This window comes from Urocampus carinirostris, chromosome 1 (genome assembly GCF_059441175.1).
Source record: "Urocampus carinirostris isolate Australia breed hairy pipefish chromosome 1, RoL_Ucar_1.0, whole genome shotgun sequence".
NCBI classification, from domain to species: domain Eukaryota; kingdom Metazoa; phylum Chordata; class Actinopteri; order Syngnathiformes; family Syngnathidae; genus Urocampus; species Urocampus carinirostris.
Window position 1 is genome coordinate 52,471,127 of NC_142349.1, and position 12,141 is coordinate 52,483,267.

General features: G+C 40.4%; 1 protein-coding gene and 2 long non-coding RNA genes across 5 annotated transcripts in view; 1 reads left to right on the forward strand and 2 right to left on the reverse strand.

Annotated features, from left to right (window-relative positions):
- Positions 1 to 3,004: 3,004 nt before the first annotated feature.
- Positions 3,005 to 12,141, reverse strand: part of LOC148375125 (all-trans-retinol 13,14-reductase-like) — a 31,921-nt gene continuing 22,784 nt past the window's right edge. For all 3 annotated transcript variants that reach the window (XM_088344897.1, XM_088344898.1, XM_088344896.1), the window contains 5 exons: positions 8,253 to 8,391; positions 5,634 to 5,743; positions 3,974 to 4,140; positions 3,323 to 3,482; positions 3,005 to 3,244 (listed from right to left, as the gene is read on the reverse strand). In XM_088344897.1, the coding sequence (XP_088201023.1) occupies positions 3,096 to 3,244; positions 3,323 to 3,482; positions 3,974 to 4,140; positions 5,634 to 5,743; positions 8,253 to 8,391 (725 nt within the window). In that variant the 3' untranslated portion in view covers positions 3,005 to 3,095. The remainder of the gene's footprint in view (positions 3,245 to 3,322; positions 3,483 to 3,973; positions 4,141 to 5,633; positions 5,744 to 8,252; positions 8,392 to 12,141) is intronic.
- Positions 8,769 to 9,935, forward strand: LOC148375126 (uncharacterized). The gene is made up of 2 exons (XR_015851454.1): positions 8,769 to 9,146; positions 9,561 to 9,935. It is a non-coding gene; the product is annotated as an uncharacterized LOC148375126 (long non-coding RNA).
- LOC148375127 (uncharacterized) lies at positions 10,019 to 11,755 on the reverse strand. The gene is made up of 2 exons (XR_015851453.1): positions 11,249 to 11,755; positions 10,019 to 10,483 (listed from the first exon to the last, which is right to left on the reverse strand). It is a non-coding gene; the product is annotated as an uncharacterized LOC148375127 (long non-coding RNA).

A 12,141-nucleotide genomic window follows, 5' to 3' on the forward strand; every position in this document is an offset into this window, starting at 1 on the left:
CTTGACAGGACCCGGAAAAGCCGTTAACAAGTCTTATATATTATTTTGCATTCATTCTGAAGGGAAAAAATACGATAGGAATAGTATAAAAATACTCCTACAGTAATACTATGATACAGAGATACTACTACATAAATATTGCAGCAGAAATAATACAACCACAGTGATATTACAAAAATACTTTAGAAATACTAAATAAATCTACAGGGGAATACTACAGAAATATACAGCCCTTTGAATCTATTAGCTGACAGCCTAGGAATGCATGTAAGCATGCCAGGTTGGAGTCTACCTACAATTGTCCCTTTATAGACTGCATCCCTTTGCACTGACAGTACATATGTCGAAATGACTGCATACCAAAAAGACTGCTCAATCGTATTTTAAAATTAAAACAACCAAGGATATGGAAATTAAATATTTGGGGTTACCGTTAAGATTGCGTTTGTAACCAATGATTAGATCCTAAAAATAAACTACAAAATAATAAATGATTACTACTCACCAGGCTTCCTGGTCTGCAAAAACAATTTAGCCAAACTAGGAGATCAGCAGAGTCTGTGCCGTGTCGGTTTACCCTTCTCCTTTTTTCTAAACTCTAATAATGGTGTGCTGGCGGAAACCTAATGCTCTCTTAGGTGTCTTTGTTGCAGAGGAGGAAGATAGTGATTCATAAATCATTGCTGGATCTTACTTATAATTGAAATAGCCTGCTTTGTAAGTACAGTAACTCACTGTTGGCAACATTGGTGGATATCATGTATCAAAGGCAGTGGTGGCCTGTGGGGTCTGCAAGGCCTTCTCTGCTGGCCTCAAAAATATCTGAATCATGTGATGTTAATTATATGTTGTCCATCAGTACTTTCAAATTGTCTGTCAGCTTTCTTTTCATCGCTTCTCCCTGGTTGTGTTGATTCCAGATTTTTGCTTTGATATTTAAGCATTTAACCAATCACATTTCAGCCATTATTTGTTGCCAGGCTCAGAAATCTACCCAGAGACCTGCAGAGGCTGATCTGTGGGGCCTCATGAGACCTAACAATTGACAATGAAACTGTTGGTTTAGGCCAGACCTGAGCACTCCGGTCCTGGAGGGCCATACGTCCCGCCAGATTTTGAGGTTTGCTCTTCTTTAACTCAGGTGATACAAATTATAACCTCGTTAGCAAGCTAGCAAGTGCTCGTTAACGATACTGGTGATTGGAATCACCTGTATTGGATCAGAGAAACCTCAAAAATCATGCAGAACATACGGCCCTCCAGGACCGGAGTGCCCAGGTCTGGTTTAGGCCATCCATCCATCCATCCATTGTCTTCCGCTTATCCGAGGTCGGGTCACGGGGCCAGTGCTTTTCAATTATTTTCTGTCAAGCCCCCGTTATGAGAAGAAATCTTCGCACGCCCCCGTAAAAGCTTCATTTGTTTGGCTTCGTGCTGTCCACGGCCAACATTTTTAACATAGCAAGCAAGAGGAAAAAACAGAGGGTCAATTACACAGTAGATGGCGATAATGCCCTGCTTGATCTGTTCTAATAGTTTGGTCAATTGGCGCTTTTGTGAGGGACTACATTTCATTTTATTGTGATTTTTCCATTCATCCATCCATTATCTGCACTGCTTATCCTCAGTAGGGTCGCGGGGGTGCTGGAGCCCATCACAGCCATCCTCGGGCAGTGGGCAGGGGACACCCTAAACTGGTTGCCAGTCAAGGGGCACACAAAGATGGACAACTCACTCGCTTATTCACACCTAGGGACAATTTGGACCGGCCAATTCACCTGTTAGCATGTTTTTTAAATGTGGGAGGAAACCGGAGTGCCCGGAGGGGAACTCCCATAAGCACGGGGAGAACATGCAAACTCCACACAGGAAGGTTTGACTTCACGACCTTAGAACCGTGCCACACATGTGCTAACCACTGCCGTGACTTGTGTTCCATCAATATTATTTCCACAATAAGTCTGCCAGAAAGTAATTGTCAGAAGATTTAGCAAACAAACCTACGCTTATAACTAAAAACAAAATATTTAATAGCCATATATAAATACTATTAACCAAATCACAAATGATTTTTTTGCGTTTACACAAAAAAAATTATGATGAATGATTTGGAGTTCACTGAAAACCAAACAGTTCAATATGATGTCAAACAAAACCGTTTTAAAAATCTGCATCAGAGTAAAGGATTTCGAATGTATTAGCAAACACTATTTTCTTGTGTGGTCACTAACAACAATATTGTTTTCTTTCCAAATCAAAAAAGTCAAACTGTTCTAAACATATAGCATTCACTTTCTCTGGGGATAAATGAGTACCAAATGAATGTGGAACAAATATTGACTTACCTTAATGAGGGAATACTGGAAGTCGTGTACGATGAGATTAGGCCAGCCTGCTGGAGAACAACCCGACAAGGCTAGGCTAACAATGCTAGCCTAGTAAATTGAAGCCACTGTTCCATAGTTATTTCATCTTCCTTCTGCGTTGTGAGACTTTGCACTATACATTAGATTGACACCTAGTATAAACTCAGGATGTTCCAATACGGGAAAGCATGTTTCATTAATGTAGTAATTATGGTCTGGGAGACTTTGTTTCTTCTTGTGTCTTCGGTATTGAACTCAATTATAACCCAACACCTATAGAGCCCTTTTTTTTAGTGTGACGTAGCCAAGCTGTGCATGCATTGTTGAAGCAGAATGACAGAATTCATGTCAGTTTATAGCAGCCTAGATAGGAACACTTCATTTTAGTCATCAAAGTCAAAAACAACAAAAACATTCATTTGAACAGTGCTGGATTTCTTCCTTTGAAGGCACTGGAAGTTTGGAGAAAAATGTCCTTGAAAGTGCTTGAAAAGTGCTTATATTTGGCCATGAAAAGGGTGTACAAATCCTGACTTTTGGTGATTTTTGGCAGAAAAGATTTCAATTACAAAAATTCTAAACATTTAAACTCAAGCTCAAAAAACATTTTTGTTCAAGCGTATTCGTTTTATTTTCATTTAGATGTTGTGGAATACAATGTAACAATAACACATTATACATTGCATTGGGATAGTTTTTGTTACGGATTTTGAGTAAGTCGAATTGCTTTCAGTTAGGCTTATGATTTGCCTTTCTTTTTTTAAGACGATTCTTAAGCGCTAGAAGGTCAATATAAAGGATCTGATTTAGGATTGCTGAGGCACAGAGTAATCCTCCATGCATAGCTCCAGCCATGCCATTACAGAACACATCCTGGCCTGTAAACAAAGACAATATTAGATGCTGTAAAATGAGAAACACTTACTTGTATGAAGTAGTTCTTCTACTTTAACTACCTGTGAGGTAAAGACCGCTAATTGGTGTTTGTGGTCTTGTCCTTGCAACAGTGTCTGGGGTGAAGCGCTCCAAATTGTGTTCAGCACCATACATCTCACCTCTTGGTGCACCCAAATAATGAGAATTAGTCAAAGGGGTAGCCGCATCTATCATTACCACCTGAAATGAATACAAGTAATTCAAACATAAAAATGCATTACATCATTTGATATCACTATTTTAATAGACTTAAGCAGTCATGACCAAAGGCCAGCCAGTTTAGGCCAGTGATCAAATTATATATATATTTTTTCACAGTTTTGTGCAATAATGCATATTGTATATTTATACTGTGAAAACACAGTTTCATTTGGCTACAAAAAAAAGAGAAATAAACCCAAAACTGTTGAAGTTATGTTTTCACAGTTTTGTGCGTTCATTTAAGGATATGTTGGCCCTGGGGAAGAATATGTCTCTGAGCAAGATTGTGGTGAGTAACATAAATAAAATGATCTGACTTCATGTGAAAAAGCAAATGTGGCAATAACGTGTATCAATTTCTTATGAGAAGAATATTGTTGCAATTCTGTTTTTAGTAATTTTATAAATATGCATTGGTATCTTAAAACACACTAATACAAATAAACATGCTGTACTAAAGTAGCACAAACCTTGTCTTTTAATTGAGGGAAGATGGTAATGGCCCACTTCAGCAGTTCCTCAGACATAGCAGTTTTCAGATCAAGGTAATCCTGTCCCCTCTTCCCAAGCTTTGTCCCCTCCCATTCTTCAAACCACTCATAGCGAGCCATGGTTAACAGAGTCATACAGGATTTTCCTAAACAGACAAGTCATGAGACAAGCATGAGAAGAATTTGCACAAATACACAAATGACTGGAGATATAATTTGTTATTTAACTTTTGTGGAAAAAAATCTCACAAAAGGCAAAATACGAGACCGCACCGCTGCTACATAATTTTTCAAAAATTTGTGATGATTTTTTTTTTAAGGGCAGTTGGTTTTGGAAAGTACAAGCCAAATTTGAAATCAATCAAAGCGCTTTGGGATGTCTTGACTTGAAAAGCGCTATTTAAATGCAGATCATTTCATTTCATTAGAAGTAGCATGAGTGAAGAATCGTAGAAAATGGGCTGCTCGGGGCAACGGCAGACAGATTTTATACAATATAATGATGAATTGGTCATTTTACCAAGTGTTTGCAACACGTCATAGCAATGACATGATTTTTTTATTTTTGCTCCCTCGTTTTTGTGTTTCCTCCTGTTCTGTTCAGCAAAACAGGCATCTGGAGAGCTACTGGTTGATTATAAAATGTGTCACTGAATATGTAGTCAAAATTGCCAGGAACAATAGTTTTATTATTTAATCATCACATCATTACTTTGATTATCACGTTTTTGAATAAGTTGTTTAAAATGCACTTCATGTTTATCCAGATATTAGAATCATGTCTTTACTTGATGTATTCATTTGACGATTCAAGGTATCAATTCAGTTATTGTACTTTTCCTGACAATGTTTTATAAATGGTGTTCTGATAAGTCTGCCATAATCTTATCATACCAACTACAAAATCCAGTTACATCCGGTCTTAACAAAGGTTTCTTGTAAAGATGTCGCTCCCTCACTGTGACTGGAATATCCAATCTCAGTTAAGTTTGTTTTTTGTCAATCCACGCCCCTTTCTTCTCAAAACAGTAATCAGCCATTTGCGATGCTTATTTTAGGCATGATTTTGTCCTGTTCACAAGCCCAGAATATACTTCTTATGTCATCCTTTGTCTGTCATTCCTCATTTGAAATCAAAACAGATGTCTGTGGGCAACTGACCAGTGATTAGTTTACTTTAGTCTTTACACAGGTTTTGCATTTACTCTCGAAGTACTGTAGTAACCTCCTTTTGCATTTAAATGGCCTCTTCCATCGACTAGCAATAACAGTAGGTGAGCATCATTTTGAAAAGGAGCATGATTTATATTATTACTTACAGCAGGGTGGACGTTCACTACCTATCTAACATTGGCAACTTTTAAGTAGTGCGCTTAAATTAAAGAAATACCTTTGTGCTGAATGAAATACAACAACAATAAAAGGAAGATTTCCATTCACTCATGGAAACAGATTGTTTCTTCTGAAATAATAAATAAAATGAAATAAAACGTTTGCAAAAGATGGAAACTAATGAAAAATATTCTGGGAGTAACAAAGATGCTGTTTATAACTTGTGGTCCTGCACAAAACCGCTAGGTACAATGGGTCACCCATTTGATGAATGTTGGAAAAAAACTCTGTATTAACAGGGAGTTACCTGGTTGTCGAATGTTAGATGTCGGGTCTTTTGCAGATGGAAAGGTGATGAACATCATCGGAATGTTTCCCAGTACCTCCTCTCTGCTCAGCGAAGAATAGTGTTCCATTCTTTTCACATATTTTAAAGACAGCCACACACATATACACCATGTAATACCAAATCAAAACCAAATGACAACTGTAAGATGTATTATTTAGCCATATAAACATATATACTTGCTACATTTTAATTCCATACTTGTTGGTTAGTAACACCGATAGTAATAGTAACAGCACTAACCAAGAATGTCAATTTTTTTAAATTACGTATGATGGCGAAAAGGTTTGAGGACATTGATAGAAATATTGTAATTACTGTTTAACAGGGTCTCATCAAGTTGAATGACTTAATCAAAAATTAGCTCAGGAGGTAAAGCACTCGTCTGGGGATCAACAGGTCGCAGGTTCGATTCCCGGCTACTCTGTGTTATATGTCGAAGTGTCCTCGGGCAAGACACTGAATCCCTAATGCCCCAGACAGCAGGTAGTTGCCTTGCATGGCTGACGCTGCTATTGGTTAGTTAGTGTGTGAAAGGGAAAAGTGTGACGCACATTGTAAAGTGCTTTGGGAGTTCTTCAATGACTTGAAAACTGCTATATACTGTAAATGCAGACCATTTACATTTTTAAATCCATCAAAACGTGTGAAAGTATATTTGTCTTTAAAATCACTATGCTATAGAGCAGGGGTCTGGAAAAAAATATTTAAAAAAAAATTTGCAACAGCCACGTCATATATTTTAAGACTAAATTCAACAAAATCACTAAACCTGCCCCCCAGTCAAAATCTAATTCTTCAAAAGATTTTATTTCACTATGTGTCATTTGATGATTTGATTAAATCTATGAAATGATAATAATAACAGAACCTGTGTCCCATCTCATCTCATCTCATTAGCCATACCGCTTATCCTCATTAGGGTCGCGGGGGGGCTGGAGCCCATCCCAGCCATCTCCGGGCAGTGGGCAGGGGACACCCTGAACTGGTTGCCAGCCAGTCGCAAGGCACACAGGGACAGACAGCTCATTCGCTCATTCACACCTAGGGACAATTTAGACCGGCCAGTTCACCTGAAATGCATGTTTTTGGAACGTGGGAGGAAACCGGAGTGCCCGGAGGAAACCCACGCAAGCACGGGGAGAACATACAAACTCCGCACAGGAAGTCTGGAGCTGGATTTGAACCCACGACAGGTTCCCGAGACATGAACTGTGCCGCACAAGCGCTAACCACTGCGCCGCCGTGCTGCCCTACCTGTGTCCCATATCAATATAAAAATACCATTTAAAATTTGTTTAGGCTCATTTTGACTGTCGTTTTTGTCCTAAATAATGGTTTCAAAGGTGCAAGTAAAGTTCTTTTGTAAAAATGTCACAAAATACTGTAAACGTTAAGGAAGTTGTCATATTTACCTTCGGCGCGGAATGCTCTAAGCTAAAGAGAGACAGAGAAAGGGGTGGGCAGAGATCCACCACTCACCCAATCAAATTTCTCTTAATGGTTCGCTGGCATTGTCAGGTATTTGCAGTTTGCTCTGTGAGTCTCCATCATAAATTATCACATCAGTGAACATACAAAGTTTAACGAGCTTCCATTTAAAGGGTTTCTTAGGGACCTACTGATGAATCCGGGTATGTTAGTGTGACACTGTAAACTGTAGTATAAAATGTGTCCTATATATACATTGGACTGGACCAGGAACTTATCATTTGTTGCGTCTGCTTCGCATGTACCATAACCTGCTTTTGAACACCTGATTTTGGAACGGCACAGAAAATTATGCATCAGCCAAATTTTATTTCCGAGCTGTATGCACTCACGGAAAGAGCCATATATGGTTCGCGAGCCGTATATATGCAGTAATGGGGACCTGCAGCCTTGCTTTGAGGTCATCTTCCGACGTCGCCTCGGTTGCTCTACTAAAACTGCTAATAGAACATGGAGCACCCACTGTTGGTCACCATTGCATTGTGCTCTTCTGATTTTCCTCCGATTGATTTCAATGTAACAAGCCGCCAAAAACTAGTGGTCGCCATGCTTCCCAAGTTGTTTTGGTTCAAACACGTTGACTTGTACTTTCGCCCACCCACCCCGGCTGTCTGACTGACAGCATACACCAGCCAATCACAGTCTCACTCAAATAGACAGTCACGCCCGTTCAATACACAAAGCCCTCTTTATCCTGCCAAAAAATGTCTTTTCACTTTGTTGGCACCTAGCACGGATGACATCAAAAGTCTTTTAATGTCTGTGGCACTCAATGAGTTAAATAAGGGTGATTTTAAGGAATATTGTCTAAAATTAAGCACATTAACATAATTAGACTAGAAATAAGGCAGGTGTTTGTGTTAATAATTTTGCAAAAATCCAAAACATTTTTATTACTTGAAAGATCTTGGTTTAATGAAAGATACTAAGCTAAATATTACGGTAATACACACTCATTTTTGTCATGTTCATTTTTTAGTATTAATATAACTGTTTTATAAGCCTCATTCAGTGATACATTTTATGACAAACATATTGCCAGGGTTAGAGTGCATTTTAAATGGAAATTGGAGACAAAAATTCACTTACAGTGTGTCCAAGTTGTTGTCTTTATACATCCAAAAATTGGTGGAAACAATTCCTAGCTCTTCTTTGGTTCCATCCAGACCAACAAAGACCAAGAAGGAACCCATGCCGTGGCGCACCATTTTCAGCAATGAGTGGATCTCTGCGCAAACATAATCAGCAAATAATTTAAGAAAATAAAAATAAAAAAACATTTAATTTCCAACTTTTCATACAGTGCCTAGCAAAAGTATTGGCTCCTCAAGAAGTTTTTGTAATATTGCAACATTTCAGGTTTTAAACACTAAAAAAAAATATATATATATATATATATATATATATATATATATATATATATATATATATTTATAGAAATTAATATCCATCCATCCATCCATTGTCTTCCGCTTATCCGAGGTCGGGTCGCGGAGGCAGCAGCGCCAAAAGGGAAGCCCAGACGTCCCTATCCCCAGCCACTTCCTCCAGCTCATCCGACGGGATCCCGAGGCGTTCCCAAGCCAGCCGAGAGACATAGGCCCAATCCCATTTCTCTCACTCGGCCCTGAGGACCCTCCAGTGAGGTCCCTCGAAGAGGAGTGCCCTCCGCGAGTGAAGTGCAAAGCGGAAAAGGTTTGGACAAGACTTGCAAGGTTCCACCCCTGTCCAGGAGATGGCGGTAATATTAATTGGCTGTAGACCTTAGTGACGTATAGGCCTACGTCACATGTAAACAACTCGAGTCTCAACGTAGTGTGTCAGTTGGAGAGTTCGTGCAACGTTAAAAATGCCCGCTACAGCTGTGTTATTACCGATTGCCTGAAAGCTCATCATCTTTTCCGTGTCTCCAATCAACGGAGGAGAAATGTGCTATACTGAAGACAGCTTCGGCGCTATGTAGTGCTGATTCATCTTTACAAGGTACGTACACTCATTAAAAAAAATGACCCGTTCGGTCAAATACAGTAAGAGTTAACATACAATGCACGTTCACATAATACCCTATGTTTGTGTAGACATAAATGGCAATCTACTTATTAGTATCTTAATGCCATTTTATGACATATAGTAGGGGTTTTGAATGTGTGACATGACGAAAAGTAAACAAACACAAGAACAGTCCACCTGACCCTTAAGCTGACATAATATCGTCACCAAACTTCCCTGTACGACCCAAAAACCTTAGTTCATAAGGAATTTAATTCAAAAGAGTTGTCATTGGATATAAAAAAGGTCATTTCAACATTTTTTCATGATGCTTACATCACAGTTAAAGCGGTCTTTTTCTTTTCTATGCCCACTTTTATGTCTAAATTGTTATCTATTGTGTTCCAGAGTGGCTGTCCCATAAGCGTGGACAGGTTGGACAGGAATGTTCCCATCCTGTGCTTATGGTTGGATGTGGAGTCAGAACTCATTCAGGACTTAAGGTTGAGCAAGAAGGTTATGTGGGCCCTGCATGAGCTGCTAAAGAGGGAACAGGGCCGTGGCTGGAGGTCCTGATCTACGTGTACTGGCTGGCCCACGCTCTGTCCTACCGTGTGGTGTCACGGGTCTCCAGGGTTCCCAGGTCCACCGTACAAAGAATTGTCCACAGTTAATATGGAATAAATTGCCCAAAAGCCATATTTAGGCTCTTTAAGTCAGACCCACATTTGCATTATGTGCTTTTCTGCATTACTATTCAATAAACATCTTCATTTTGAGTAACACCTTGGTGGTTTATTTCATAATGATGTGAGATACTGTGTGTGAACTATGTGACTGTTGGACAGAAAACAACTACAAATCACTCCAGCTTAAATAATAGTTTACTTTCAGAAAAACAAACTCACATTGGGCCAAAATACATAATAGTAAATAATGTGTCACAAATTTTAACAAAAATATACCAATACTTCCATGAAGCTGGAAAACACAAACTGGAACTTCATTGAGTTCTTAATAAAAAAAACAATATTATCCTTTTATAAAACAAAGGGAAACATTGCAGAGATGTCACTGTTCTGGAAATTTGTCCACGAGCTTCCCAAAAAGGACGGGAACCGCTCAGTTTTGGCCACAGTTTCTTCGAGCCTTTTCCTCACTCCGGCAGACTCCGCTTTCAAAAAGTCAAGGAGTGTATCGTGCTTCCTTTTTTTTCTGGGTGATTTGGGGTTTGGCGCCGGATTAGAAGGTGCCAACGACGTGCCCGGTGGTGTGGATGGCGTGGTAGCTGTGATGGTGACCAGCTCTTCCACGGGACGTTCTACAGTGGCCTTTAGGTTGGGTGGAAAAAACAAGAATTACTTAATGCTGATGTATTGTACAAAAACAACTGAGTATAGGATGCTCAGCAAGTTGATGTGAGACAGGAAATTATAGGATGTGTTCTGGATAATTATTTGATAGTGAATAGATACACAAAATTGACATGTTATTCTTATGGCTGTATAAGCCTTCTATTGGCCAGCATCACATATGCTTTAGAATTGTCTCCACATTTGGACAACATTTTGAGAAGGTAATTAGTTTACTTAATATGTGTTTACAGAGAAGGCAGTGGACTATGTGATAGTAGTTTGTTTCAACTGTATTTCCACGTGAAATTCGGAGACATTACTCATAATGCATGATGAAAACTAATGCATTCTGATCTCACATGAAAGAATCATATTGTAAATAAAACACGACACCCGAAATTGTGTGCAGTAAACAAGCGCTTATGTCCAGAACGGTATTCTGACTATGCTCCTTTAGCGACTGGCCATGTACAGTAGATGTAAAAGGACGACTCGTTTAAGATAAAAACAGGGATGGGCTGAACCGTGATTTTCTGCCCAGTTATCCTACTTTAAAGTTTGTAGCGTGAAGATTTTTTTTTTGCCAGCTCCCTTGGTAGATTAGTGCACTTCGTAAAGTAGCGATTTTGCAATGTTCGTGTTTTAACGCGAAAATACGATTTTCTATTGCATTTACGTCTAACTAAGATATCTCAATACATTTTGTTGCAAATACATGCGTGGTTGTGGAAAACTACTTACATTTGTGCGGTTCCTTTCCGGGCATGTTTGTTGATATTGAGAATTCGCAAAGCCTTCTGGGTAGTCACTTCGCCGCCAAGTGAGGTCGAGAGCCCCCTCGGTCTTGAAGTGGCTACGACATGGTTTGAGGGCACTTCTGCCTCGGTCTTGAGAGTATCGGGACACACCCCATTTTCACGTGAACGCGCAAACCGAGTGACTAGGGCACATAGCGAGTGAAAGTGCGAAGAATGGGACTCAGCCATAGTCTCTCCAACGTGTCCTGGGCCGCCCCCGGGGCCTCCTGCCGGTGGGACATGCCCGGAACACCTCCCGAGGGAGGCGTCCAGGAGGCATCCTTATTAGATGCCCGAGCCACCTCAACTGGCTCCTCTCAACGCGGAGGAGCAGTGGCTCTACTCCGAGTCCCTCCCGGATGACTGAGCTTCTCACCCTATCTCTAAGGGAGAACCCAGCCACCCTGCGGAGGAAACTCATTTCGGCCGCTTGTATCCGGGATCGAGTTCTTTCGGTCATGACCCAAAGTTCATGACCATAGGTGAGGGTAGGAACGTAGATGGACTGGTAGATCGAGAGCTTTGCCTTTCGGCTCAGCTCCCTCTTCACCACGACAGACCGGTACAGGGTCCGAATGACGGCAGACGCTGCACCGACCCGTCTGTCGATCTCCCGTTCCATCCTACCCTCACCCGTGAACAAGACCCCAAGATACTTGAACTCCTCCACTTGGGGCAAGACCTCCTCCCCGACACGGAGGGAGCATACCACCCTTTTCCGACTGAGAACCATGGCCTCGGACTTGGAGGTGCTGATCCCCATCCCGGCCGCTTCACACTCGGTTGCGAATCGCTCCAGCGAGAGCTGAAGATCACGGGCTGAGGAAGCCAACAGCA